This window comes from Durio zibethinus, chromosome 10 (genome assembly GCF_047325235.1).
Source record: "Durio zibethinus cultivar Kanyao isolate XHJ-2024 chromosome 10, ASM4732523v1, whole genome shotgun sequence".
In the NCBI taxonomy this organism is placed as follows: Eukaryota; Viridiplantae; Streptophyta; class Magnoliopsida; order Malvales; family Malvaceae; genus Durio; species Durio zibethinus.
Window position 1 is genome coordinate 15,924,699 of NC_143171.1, and position 13,755 is coordinate 15,938,453.

Genomic DNA, 13,755 nt, shown 5'->3' on the forward strand with positions numbered 1-13,755 from the left:
ACTTATTGATCTCCATTACCCTATGCAAATATAAAAGCATTGGACAATGATCACTTTATACCATTGGTAGATTTCTTAGAAAAGCGTCAGGAAATTCATGCCTCCACATTGCATTGCACAAAGTCCGTCAAGCCGCCTCCTAATCACCTCTCATTCAACCTGACAAATTAGAACCAAGTGAATAAATTTCTAACGGCTCTCAAATTAGAAGTTAAAAAGCTTATTTAAGTACAAATTAAAAATTAAAAATTTATTTAAATATATATCAAATTTTAAAAATTTATTTATATATAAATTAAAGATTAAGTACTTACTGAATGTACAAAAGTTTATCTAAATTAAAAAGATTTTTTTGGTTATTTTAATTTACTAAATATGATGGTTACAAACATTGAATAAGAATTATTTAATGGTTAGTTTTAAAAAATATATATTTAATACATTATTTTTATTAAATTAAAAATAATACATTAATTATATAAATTTTTGAATAACATGACCTTAATTAATGTCATTAAGTACCAAGTATTTTCAAAATATAATTATGGTCGTGTATATGTACTAAAATATATATATTATGTCAGGGTTATAGAGTAGTGATAGGGAGGCGGACGGAATCTGATTCGAAAATCAAAACGCACAATGCGAGGGGGGATGGCCGGCCCCAATTAGCGTGGGAGAAAGGGACGAGAGAAAGTTTCAGTCAAACATAGGCAAGCAGTGTCAAACTTTGAGAAGCAAAAACAAAAACAAATGCAAAAGGTTTACCCGGGTCTCACGCCTCTCTCTCTAAATACCAATTTCCAATACATACATAGCCAGCCACTCACAGTCCCCCCCCCCCCCCCCACCTTTCATGTTATTACATCGATTATTCTCCCGGCAAAGCAAAAAAGAAAGAAAAACAAATCGCCCCTTTCGGTGTTTACTGCGTCTTTTTCTGCAGTCACCTTGTGAATCAGGGAAAAAGGTTATGATATATATGTAAGCTAAAAATGGGCATCAAGCTTTTGAATTTACATACAATTCCATGGTGCTTTCACTTGTTGAGCAACCACATCTCGTGCTTCCACCTCCAGCCTGAGCCTCCTCTGGGTGACATCAAGCTCATCAAATCTGACGGGCTTGTCAACATCTATGGCCGTCCCATCAATGTTTCTGAGCTCATGACAGAGTTCCCTAACCACATGGTTTGCCGTTCTGATTCGTTTTACATAGGCCAGAAGATCCCAGCTCTCTCCGAGGACGAGCAGCTCCAGCTTGGCCACAAGTACTTTCTACTTCCTAGACAATTTTTCCAGTCAGTTTTATCCTTCGTTACCATTGCCTCCTTTGCCAACGCTTCATCTCTGCAATCTTCTCGGGAATCAAAAAATGCGCTTTTAAAGAAAGCCGCCGCTTGCGAACCTTTCCATATTGACAAGAGTTCATCCGGGTGTTTAAGAATACGCGTGTCTGATGAATTTATATGGCAATTGATGGAAGAAGGAAGAATGAAAGATCATACTGAAGAGAGTTGGAGTAGGGTATGCACCACCCTTGCATTGCAGAAGCAGTATGCGCAGCTTGTGGGTTCATACCATTGGAAACCCAAGCTGGAGACCATTAAGGAGATGGAGAAGAGAAGGAAGAAATCACATTCACAATTGAACAAATCACATCAACACAACGTTGATGTAATTACTTGTGCTAAACCTTCAAAACCCAAGATTAGGATTAAACCATCAAGAAAATGATGATAACCCTTTTATTGTTTTATAAGATTCCTTTTGCAAAAGAAATTACAGAGTTTTTATTTTTCCCTAATGTCTAATTAGAAACAGAAAGTAAAAAGGTAATAAATCTGATACAATCAGATGTGATCAATGACCATCTTCGATCTGCCATCTGAATTGATTTTCTTTTTCTTTTAGTTTATAATTTTTAAAAACTTTTTTATGTTGGAAATATAATAAGGTAAATAACGCAATGGGAATGTATATGTAATGAAATATTAGTGTTTTGAATGCTGATTTCAGATTCGTATTTGGGTTGGCAGCGTTGAACTCTTAGCCTGTAGACGAATAAGAGAAGCTGGCAAGTTTGCCTACTTTGTTTGGCCAATTATGCACATGCCCTGTAAAATGACAAATCAGCAGTCAAACCAAGTCATTTTTTTTCTTTTATTTTTTTATTAGTAATAAAAGAAAAATCCAAGTCAGCTTTCAATTTGCTTTTCCTACCATTGCCAAATGCCAATTCTATTTTCATAGCTGATGCTTAACGTGCGCCGTCGCCATCTCTGTCGACTGTCGTCTCTCTATTATGATTTTTTTCTTATTTACTAATAATAATAAAAAAATTTTGAGTGTGCACTTTTACAGCAATGTAAAACTAATTTAGTTTTATACTATTATATATATTTTTATATAATATATATTTTGTTAATTCAATTATTTTATTTTATATTTTTTTGTAAAAAAATCATAATATGAAAATAAGATAAATGGTTGTAAATATTAAAATTTGAATACAAAATTATTAGATTTGATTTTTTGAAAATAATTATATGAACCAATTAATATAAAATCAGATTTATTATATTTTATGTTTTATTCTTGTAAATCATGCATATTAAAATTCAAATTAACTAAAAATATTTAACTATTTATTTTTTAATAATAAATTTCAGTTATTAATTTATATTAAATAAATATTATTTTTTATTGATATGATAAAAATTTTGAATTAACTTAAAATTTTATGTGCATCATAGATACTAATAAATTATTAAATCTAACGATTAATTTGTGAAAATATTAATTGAAATTATAAAACAATGTAAAATAAATTAATTTTATAACAGTATAATTTATCCCCTTATTAGTGGATCAAGGTTTTTTCTTATTTTTGGTTAAAAGTTATAAAAAAAAACCCTTGAATTATAATTAAAAAATCATTCAAGTTTTTTTTTTTTATTGCAATTAATCAACCTCTCAAACATTTATTTACATTCAATTAAGTCTTTATTTGGATAAAATATTTAACACTATTAAATTTTTTATCAATTAATATAAAATTTTATATAACATTAATAAAATTGATTAAAGTTTGACTCTTCACGCATTTAATATATATATATGAAAATTAAATAAATAACTTTTTTTTATTTTTTTCTTTCTCTAAGATCGCTTTGAGGATTCAATTGATTTTAATTTGAGGATTGATCAATCAAAATTTATTATTTGATTAGATTTCGTCCATTTAATAATTCAATAAAGTCGAAATAAAATATTAAGGACTGAATTGGTTATAATAAATTGTTAATAACTTAAATAATTATTAAATTATTTTAATGGCAATTTTGACCTTTTAGCCTTTATTTTATATAAGATAGTAATAGATCATTTTTTTTTTTTAAAGAAACTTTCATTGATTAAGCAGATCAAGTTAAATTATGAATAAAAAGAAAGTTTAATTTATCTAAACGAAGTTAGATTTGACATAAGGTTAAATACTCATTTGACTCATGTATTATATACTTTTTATCAATTTGATATTTAACGAAATAAAATTATTAATTTAGTACTCTAGTTTTCATTCCATCATCTATTTCAATATTTTAAACTATTACTGTACTAATCAACTTGCTAATGTGGTATAAATATTTAATAAAATGTTAACACATGTCAAAAAAGTTTAGTCAACCTAACATCATTGATGACCACTTTAGCATTAAAAGAAATTTTCAAAAAAATTTCAAAAAAATTCTAAAAATTAAAAAAATCTTTGAAATGTTTAAAATCTAAAATATTTTAAAAATTATAATAAAATAAAAATAAATTTCTTTTTAAAAATTATTAAAAAAATTTAAAAAAATTATGAAAAATTAAAAATCTAAAAATTTTCTTAAAATTCAAAAAAAAAAATTAAAAAGCCTTTAAAAAATCTGATAATTAAAAAAAATCTAAGTTTTTTAGAAAATATGAAAATTTTAAAAAATTATGAAAAATTTAAATATTATGAACAATTAAATAATTTCAAAAAATCTGCAATATTTTAAAATATATATAATTTAAAAAATTTTTTGAAAAATTAAAAAATTTCAAAAAAAATTCAAAAAGATTAAAAAAATCTGAAAAATCCAACAATAATAAATAAACATTTCTATTTTTTTTTCCAATTCTTCATAAACTTTTAATTTTTATAATTTTTTTTAAAAATGATTCAATTTTTTGAATATTTTAAAATTTTAAAAAACTTTTTAAAATTTTTAGATTTTTTTTAAATTTTCATATTTTTTAAATTTTTTATTTTTAAGAAAATTTATTTTTATTAAAACTTTCATTTTTATATTGTTGTTGAATTTTTCTATAAAATTTCTGAATTTTTTGGATTTTGTATTAAATTTTTAAGATTTTTTATTTTTTTAAAATTTTCTATAATCTTATTGGATTTTTATAAAATTTTTAGATTTTTTTTAAAATTTTTCATAAATTATATTTTTTCATATTAACATGATAATTAATGATATAACATCGATTGAATTTTTTACACATGTCTATATCTTTTGAACGTTCATGCAACATTAACAAATTGACTAATGAAATTAATCCAAACATCAAAATGAATGACAAAATAAAAGTTGAAATACCAATCTAATAATTATTTTTCTTTTTAAGTATCGAACAAGAAAAAGTACAGGAAGCAAACAAGCATTCATCCCTTTGACATACGATTCCACCTCACTGGTTCCCTCTAGGCCTATACGAAGACATTGGGTGACAGTTTAATGTTGCTAACTCCCATAACAAGGTTCCAACTTCCAAGCATTGAGCTCCCAAAGCAGAACCGCGTCGAGTTAAACAGCGTGTTTTGAACGAGGTCAAGTATTGCCAACTCCTGCCGCCACATTTTGACAGCAAGCAAAAGTGCAATAGCCGTCTAATGGGCGACAATGATATTCTCCATCCAAACATTACCTTCCATTCAAACAGAAATCTCCGCCCAAAAGCAATGAGAATCCATATAAGAAATTTCTACGCAAGTTAACAGCACAATTAAAGAATGAGAAAACAATGTCAGTTACAAAACTGAGGATAAGAGGAATGGATCAAAAAACAGCTCCATCCCAGTTCCTCCACATCCTTCTTCGCCCAAATTCCATTATCCATCATCCCACATATTCCATCAAAATGTAAGGAAGCACTCAACTTAAAATTCCTGCTCTGCAGTGTTACTTTCAACTCAAGTCACAAACTTATTACGGCACCTAATTTTAGTTAGATGGAACTGTGCTCTCCAATATCAAACTCGAATTAAATTAATCTTCTTTCCATTTGTTCGCATACTTGAGGAAAGCATTAGCAGGATTTTCCCTAGGGGGTGCACGTACACGAGTTGATCTCCGAAGCACAGCCTCTTCCAAGGCAATCTTGTGAGCCAAATCCTTTGATCTTTTTTGGAGTTCCAAGCTGCAAAAGTAAAATCAGAGAGCTCTCCATTAGATTTTTTGGGGAAGGGGGGGGGGGGGGGGGGGGGGTCAAGGATTAATTTTCATCAAAGAATTAAAGCAGTGTAAGGAATGTGAGAATTAGTAGCTAAATTTAGACTTGCACCCACTATATATTTTAGAAACTACTACAAGTACTACTAGGTCTGAGCATCCAAAGGAGTTATTAAAAAAAAACCAAAAGTTTTAAGGCCCTCATCATTAATATAAAAAGAAATTGAACAAATAGTTTTTGAGGGGAAGAAAAAGATACTAAAATATTCTAAAATAGGGTAAATTTATGGAAGGAGTTTCCAGTTCTACAAGGAAAACCTAGATGCCGTTCTCACCATATCTTGCCATAGAATTTTTCCAGCTGTTTTCGAAGAGCTCTCTCTCTCTCACCCTTACAATTCAATGATCCTATCAATGCATCAACCTGTCCATCAAATATTGGTTAAAACATTAGTGAAGCATTCAAAAGAAATTGCATAAATAGAACCCATTCAAATATGATACCTCTTCCTTGGTGCTATAATAGCCCCACTGCTTTGCATCAGAACTCTCAACAAATATCCTCCCATCTCGCTTAAACCACCAATATCTGTTATAGTCCCTGTCCTTACCCAAGGGATTCGTACGTATGCTTCGTTTCTCCATCTCTCGTTCAAAGTATTCCCTCTGTGATATATAAATAATGTTAATGAAAGAAGAATAAAGTAAAACATACACAAATCACATCAAATAAAGAGTAAGGAGATGGATTGAACCCTTTGTTCCCTCTTTTCTTTACTCTTCTTATCCTCTGCTTCCCTTTTTTCACCAGTTAGCTGTTTCTGTGCTTCCCTATCAGTTGAATTAGTTCTATTTTCTGATTTGGCTTTTGAATCCACATTTTGCTTCTCCTCTGTTTTCTCTGGACAGTCTAATTGCCTCCTGCCAAGGTTAAAAAGAAAACTTTTTCTTCAAACTAAACATAACTTAGTGGTGTACCCAACCATTTTGCTCAATGCTAGTCCCCTCTTCTCCCAAAATCATACAAAATTATACTTGATCAAGAGGGAAAAAAGGATAAACTTATAATCCATTCGAGTGATGCTTTTGCTTTTTATAAAAAAAATGAATTGAAAACAAAGGCAAATAGCAAAACATCTACTAAACGGAGCCTTATTAATATATCTAATGCATGTTAAGAAATGAGCAAACCACACCTATTATAAAACACATTGCTTTGTCTAGATGAAATAACATCTTCCACCATCTCTCCGTTCTCTATCATGGGATTTTCGTTTTCTGTTATATGTGGATTGCTTCCTGTGCTCTCCATACTATTTTCCTTCACTAATCCATCAGCACCAGACTCACCTTTCAACTTTTCCTTCTCTTCTCGTTTCTTTCTAGCAAATTCCAAAGCTTCTCCTCTTCTTGTGGCACCAAGTGCCTGTCGCTGTTCAATATGCTCATCCAACTTCCCCCTAATAAGATCTGTTTCAAGGGCATGACTAACCAATTCTAGCAATACCCCTAATTTGGCATTAGTATCCAGACGGCCATAATTTCCCCTCTTTATAGTGGTCATAGAAGAGCATAATTCAGTAGTGTTGATCATTTCCAAGAAATCACAGATATACTCGGTCCAAGTGATGAGTGAAATCTGAAATAAGAGCAGTCAAAAGACAAACATCCAGCATTATGAAGATGGAGAATGAGCAGGGGAAGTTCCACATGGGAGGAAATAAAGAGAAGAAGGTTCATGTAGAGCAGTCAAAAGACAAACATCCAGCATTATGAAGATGGAGAATGAGCAGGGGAAGTTCCACATGGGAGGAAATAAAGAGAAGAAGGTTCATGTAGACATATGTATTAAATGCAAATTTCAACAAAAAGATTCTGACCTTCGGCTTCCGTTTTCTCTTCTGTAAAGTCAAAGAATATTCACCATCATCTTTTATGAGCAACCGAAGAAAAGCTGAATGTGTTTCCGCAATGAGAACCAAATTACTATCCTTGTGACAGATAGCATTTTCAAAATCTTCAAGAGAGAATGGCCATAAATGCAGCAGCCTACTAAATGAAGAACAAAAATCCCAAACCATCAAAAGATCCCCAACGCAATCCATTGGAACATTGAAATCCCTCGAAGGAGAAGGGCGATCAGTGAAAAGTGGATCATCTGGACCAGGCTGCACCAACAGGTCATCAATTGGATATTTGACTGGTTCTTCCTTGGGCAGATTATTTTCTGTAAATTAAAGTTAGAAGCAAGAATTAGAGTAAGTGAAAAATAAACACACTTGTACTCGCTTGCCTGCTGAAAAAGGGCATAACCTTGTTCTTGCCGACACAAACCTCCAGACCCCCCTTAACAAGGAAAACCCACCCACAACAAGAAGTAAAACCAAGAGGAAAAAAATGCACAGACAGAAAACTTGAAAACTGTAGGGCAATAATCTCAACTGAATACGATACATAGAAAAGATAAATGATGTTTAACTTGCACCAAGCTTTGAATTTTCATACTTTCACCTACCTTCCCTACTGTTTGTCACTGCATCAGACTTCCCCTTTTCTCCTTTCTTCCTTTTGGATTTCCCAGATTCTTCATTTACTTCCTGGATATCAAAAAATATGAGCCAAAACATAATATCATAAAATAAAAATCCTAAACCGAGCGCCATAAACATGTATAATTACCCCAACATTGTTTCTGTTTTCATTTTTCCTTTTCTTCACTCTGTTAACCAGCTGTCCATCTTGAAAGAAAAATCTGCTAGCCAACTCCTTTGGAGGGTCAGTAGAGATACCATGTTTCTGTGCCAGTTTTTCATGAAGCACCCAAGGAATACTTCGGCACGTGGACTCCCGAATAAAAGACTTCAAAATACTCCTGCTGAAGGGTGTTTTCTTCCATTCCAGATCTTCTCCTAGTAAAATTGCATTTTTTGTTGTTTTCTTATTTTTGCCAATCCATGCTACCTCGTACTGCATTTTGTCAACACCATTCTCCACAAGTTTTAACACTCTGCATGGATGCAGACCACCATCCCTCCTTCCATATAATTGAGCACCCACAAACAAATTTTTCTGCAATTTCTTAGCTATTACATCAGCAAGATCTCTCAATGATAGCATACCTGCCAAAAGGCACAGGCTATTACATAAAGTTGCACGTGTAGTGAAATGAAGATTAAGGGAAGACTGGAAACGAGAATGAATTAATAAACAGGAACTGAAAACACAAAAAAAAAATATACAAACAGAAGCACAAGTTCGGAGAGCTAAAGGAGAGAGTTTTGTAACCACTATGCATAGAGCTCCTTTTTTTTTTTCTTTTTCCCCTTTTATACAACAGCCAAACATTTTCCTGTTCTCCCTAACAATCTAAAGTTAAGGTCCCCCAATCATTCATGACAAAATCCACAATCATCTCATAAGCTCTGGATTACTGTTAGAACCATTCATTCACAAACATCCACCAGTCAGTTAATTTTTATTAGGGACACATACAAAATATCACACAATAATGGATGAACATCATGTATAGGGAAGATATCTATCGTGCATGAGAGATTATGTAATCCTAAAATCTGTTAAAATTCAATAAAGGCACAAAAATAAAAAATGAATCAAGAAAAATCCATTCCCATATATTCATTGCAGCATTTTCTCATTGACGAGAAGCTTGTAAAAGGCAAAAAGATATTTTGGTAGTCATATATGTCATCAATCTAGTTCTTCCAACTCCTAATATTCTAGTGCTCATTTTAAACTTCTAGAAATTGCTAGAATTTGACCGACCAAAGATGTCTTACATCTTATCACTGTTAGTTCAGCTACTGTTTTAAAAATTTTTATGCATCAGTTAAAAAGCAGTGCAGTGAATCAGATCCACCCCAACTGAAATGTATAGCAGCCCCAACAAGTTATCTCATACCTTTTATGAATGACAAGGATTGGCAACATAATCATTCCTTTTTATTTCTATTCCTCTCTTTTCTACCTTCTGGGACACAAGATGTACAATCCAAGCTATACTTCCATTAGAAAAAAAGTCAGTTTGATTGGTTCTTTTTGGTTTCTTTTTGTTTCAGAATTGAAGCATTCCAAAATGTAAGCACTTCAAAATCCCTCAAAAATTTCAAACCCCAACAACCCCAGAGATTATGCCCTTAGACCAAGAATAATGAAATATAAAGTCATGTAATCAACCCCAAGCACTTTGGAATTAAAGTCAATATAAGATACATTAGGTTGCACAAAGCATTAGACCCTAAGGACAATATCTCTTCTCTTTCTTCTTTCTCTCACTTGCTTTTATTATTTTCCAATTAATAACTTTTATCAACTTGATATTGAAAATCCTATTTTAAAAATCCCAAACTTTTTTATTTTCAACCTTTAACCCCTAATGCAAACAAATCTATACTAGCTATAAAATCCCTTATTGAGTTGGTGCAACAAGTCAACTAAATCAAGGGTAATTACAAAAAAAAAAAAAGAAATTATTATAACAAAATTCAAAGAAAGAATGTCTTTTTAATTAAAAAAAAAAGAACTTTTTTTTCTTTTCAAAACATTTTTTCCAACTCACATAGTCGGTGTACCCAATTCAATTATGAAAGGAGACATTTGTTAAATTTGCAAAATTTTGGTATGTAAGCAACAATATTGTAAATCTATTAATATTTGTCTATTTGCAAATAGAGAGCACAAAAAATGTTCCTATGCTAAGTCATGGTATATGTGAAACTCACAAAAGTTTTCAGTTTAAAGTGCTGGTATCATTGAAAGGAGAACATTTTCTACCATTTTGTTAGCCAGGAACTTTGAGCTAAAAGACGAAGCTTTAATCTAGTTTTTATGCAAAGTATGACAAATAAAGTTAAGCTCACAAAGCCACAACTCTGAATATTGTTTCTGAGAGTTTTAAAGGAAAATACAAGGCCCCACTAGCATTTAATCCAACTGTTAGTTTACATCAAATTCAGGTTCACAAAATCTCAAGCTCTCACCTAAGCTCAAATAATATCACTATTAAACACAAATTTATCAGCATAAAAAAGCTGCAATTCCACCACCATCAGCCCCCCACCCACTCACACATACACACTCTTGCCCAAGAAAAAAAAAGACACTTAAGACCCTTCACTCACTGCTAATACCCAGACAATCATGAATCTTTGAATAATCACCCCAAAAATAACAAAGCAAATTTATGTAGTTTCCAATTTCACTTCTAACCAGAACTTCATTTTTGAACTTCATTACCATAGTCATAGCTCTCTTCACAAAAACTTCTAACATCATTAGAGATACACAAATTGAGATCTCCAAGAACCTTAATCCAATTCTTAAACACCTATTGGTTGTTAGAAATCAATCTAATTTGTTTCCTCAGTTTGCAAATACCATACATATGAATGAACACACATAGAGAAACCAAATCTAAGACAAAAAGCAAGCAGATAAAGACTGGAATAATAAAACTAAATTATTATTTCAATGAATAAAGACAGAAATAAACGTATAAAGAAAAAGGGAACAAAAAAAAGAGTGAATACCTTAAATGCATTTTAAAACATGCAACCACATTTATCAATATCAATGTTTGAAATGGCAATTACAAAAGAACCGGCAACAAAATGCTATCAACGTCACTCTCCAAACATTAAAGTAGTCATAAATTCAAATAATTACAACCACTGTCTGCAATAATAGTAGCATAAAAGACACCCATAAAAGAGACAAAATTAAAGTCTAACTTTAGCACTCTACTATAATTTATCAACAAGCAAGGATTTATAAAGAGAGTTTACAATATAAGAAACAAGAAAATGTTACCCAACATTGAACTCATATACCTTTTATTATTTAGACAACTGACAAGAAACAACATAACCATAGACACATAAATATATCAAGAAATAAAAGTAACAATTCATCCTATCAGTACTTACTAATGGCTCAAACTTAAGAATCATAAACCATCTCAGAGCCTACATATTTAAAAAAGTCAAGGTTTGAAATGACTAGTAGGATATTAAAATGAGAAACATTCTAAAAACTAAATCTTATAAAAAATTTCCAGGCTTTACCCATATTACAATGAAATACATCAGTAAAAACTTCTCTATACAGTATCTCCAAACAAATCCACAGAAGGTGCATTCTGGTATGGATACAAAAATTGTTGCTACAAGGTTGCCAGTGAATTGCTGTGATCAATGGATGTCAAACCCATCTCCACCTGTGCACTAAGGGGCCCAGGACTTCAAGCAACCATGTGCTACAACTACAATCCAATTAAGGTGTAAAACACATAAAAGAAAGCTAAATGATTTGAGATTTAGATGTCACTCCAGAATATCTCTTATGTCCATGATAAATAAAATATCATCTTACTATAGATTATCCGCTGCCTTCAATGACCTCATAGTACAAACAAAAAAATGGAAGAAGAAAAGAAAAAGAATAAGAATAACCACTAAAGCTTCAGTCATCAAAGCAGATGATTGGTTCTTACTAAATTGGATAATACGCAATGCAGGTGCCACTAGCTCATGGGGTAGCTGTTGAACCTTCTTAATCGCATGTTTTTCCGACACCAAAGCCTCTTCATAAGTCAAGTTAGATTTTCCAGTAGACTTGCACACCCAAACTCTCTGACGATATAAATTTATCCGGTTCAGATACTCTCTGATCCATGTTAAGGAAAACAAACATGCAAAAACAACCCCATTTGGTATCTAACAAAACCAAAAATTTAGGGAAAAAAAAAAGAAGAGATTTGTTTCTTGCCATTAGAAAGAGAAAGCTTCCAGTCTTTACACAGAATAATATAATTAGAGCGGTGAGGAGATAAGGAATCTAATACAATTCATCTTGACAAACACAATAAAGCATGATATATATATTTTTCTCCTCAGCTGGGTAAGGCAGGAATATCCAAATACCTTAAACTAAGATTAGTTTTGCAAGAACCAGACAGAGGATAATATTAAACCCAAGAAAAAATAATGATGATAATTACTTTGAAATACTTCAACTTAGGATACTGATAATCTCGAAAAATCTCTTTGGTGAATCGAACTTGGTAGACAAGCTCATAGGGTTCCAAATCTTCCAGTGGCTCTGCTAAACCAAAAGGCTTCCTCTTGAAGAGAGGCATTTTCCAAACTACCCCCTCTACAAATGCACCAAGAACACATAATAAGAGATGTTTCTGTGACTGTTGCCAAAGTCAACTAAATAAGCATTAAGAAGCAAAAATAACAGTCAACTACATTTTTACTTTTCTCCATTATACAAAACAACTCTACCAAACAACCACACATGATTTCCAATTTTTCTCAAAAAAAACTAAAATGATGTGTATCAGAATCTTCTACAATAACTGACAAAAGAAAAAAATAAATAATCCTATGATTTTGAATTACAAGCAATGCGGTGTGATGATGGAAACCCAAAACGTGTACAAAAAAAAAATTAATCCATTTTTAATTGAAAACCCAAAACGTGGTTGAAATCTCAACTTTCATTCATATCTTTCTCTCAGAAATCAGAACCCAAACAGACCCATAAAAAACAACAATACCCCACAGTTAAAAGCCAGAAACCCTAAAATGTTCACCTTGGAAATTTCTTTTTAAAAAATTAAAAGTATGAAATGGGCACAAACACGAAGAATGAAATTACTTACCAAGCAATGTTATCAGATAAGAAAATGAGCATTAAAATAGATGAATCGCCAATCTAATCCAAAAATACATATCGAAGAAAAAACAACAAAATCACCCACGATACAACAAAAACTCAGGTTCCCGCCACAACAAAATAAATAAATAAATAGAAAAAACTTTTGCATGCGAAAATCAGTTGAAAATGCCAAAGAGAAATTTAAAGATTGAGAAATCTTACAGGAACGTATTTGTATTAAACAGTGCGGTCGCCCGCTTTGAGTTTCTTGTTTTCTTTTTTTTTTTTTTTTTTTTGGTTTAGTTTTAAATCTTAATTTCGAAAGGAAAGAGAAAGTTCTCACGTTTTCTGCCTTGCTAGACTCCTCTTCTGTTCCCCTCAGTCGTGGAAAAATAAATTTATTTGAGAGATGCGTGATTGTTAATTTTGCATTTGTATTTAGGTACCTCAAAAATAGCATAATTACAGTATGATCGGAGCCGTGGGGCCTAGAGGGGAAAAAAATTTTTGAAACTCAATTCGGAATTATAATGGTTAAATGAGTGAATTCAGTGTTTAGATTATTTTTTATTCAGTTCGATTCAAGTTAG

At 31.6% G+C, this 13,755-nt stretch overlaps 2 protein-coding genes across 4 annotated transcripts; one reads left to right on the top strand and one right to left on the bottom strand.

Annotated features, from left to right (window-relative positions):
- Window positions 1-832: 832 nt before the first annotated feature.
- LOC111292362 (uncharacterized) lies at window positions 833-1,806 on the top strand. The gene has a single exon (XM_022884698.2). It carries the CDS (start codon window positions 996-998, stop codon window positions 1,734-1,736), a length of 741 nt encoding a protein of 246 aa, XP_022740433.1. The 5' UTR covers window positions 833-995; the 3' UTR covers window positions 1,737-1,806.
- A 2,800-nt stretch (window positions 1,807-4,606) lies between these two features.
- LOC111291916 (DDT domain-containing protein) lies at window positions 4,607-13,536 on the bottom strand. 3 transcript variants are annotated; one of them, XM_022884045.2, is made up of 11 exons: window positions 13,388-13,536; window positions 12,526-12,655; window positions 11,994-12,166; window positions 8,165-8,604; window positions 8,001-8,082; window positions 7,366-7,712; window positions 6,682-7,124; window positions 6,241-6,406; window positions 5,990-6,151; window positions 5,821-5,909; window positions 4,607-5,453 (listed from the first exon to the last, which is right to left on the bottom strand). In XM_022884045.2, exons 2-11 carry the CDS (start codon window positions 12,636-12,638, stop codon window positions 5,303-5,305), a joined length of 2,166 nt encoding a protein of 721 aa, XP_022739780.1. In that variant the 5' UTR covers window positions 12,639-12,655; window positions 13,388-13,536; the 3' UTR covers window positions 4,607-5,302. The 3 variants fall into 3 exon arrangements, with proteins under 3 accessions (XP_022739780.1, XP_089622955.1, XP_022739782.1); XM_089766829.1 differs by lacking the exon at window positions 13,388-13,536 and adding an exon at window positions 13,170-13,374; XM_022884047.2 differs by lacking the exons at window positions 11,994-12,166; window positions 12,526-12,655 and having other exon boundaries at window positions 13,388-13,535.
- Window positions 13,537-13,755: the final 219 nt, after the last annotated feature.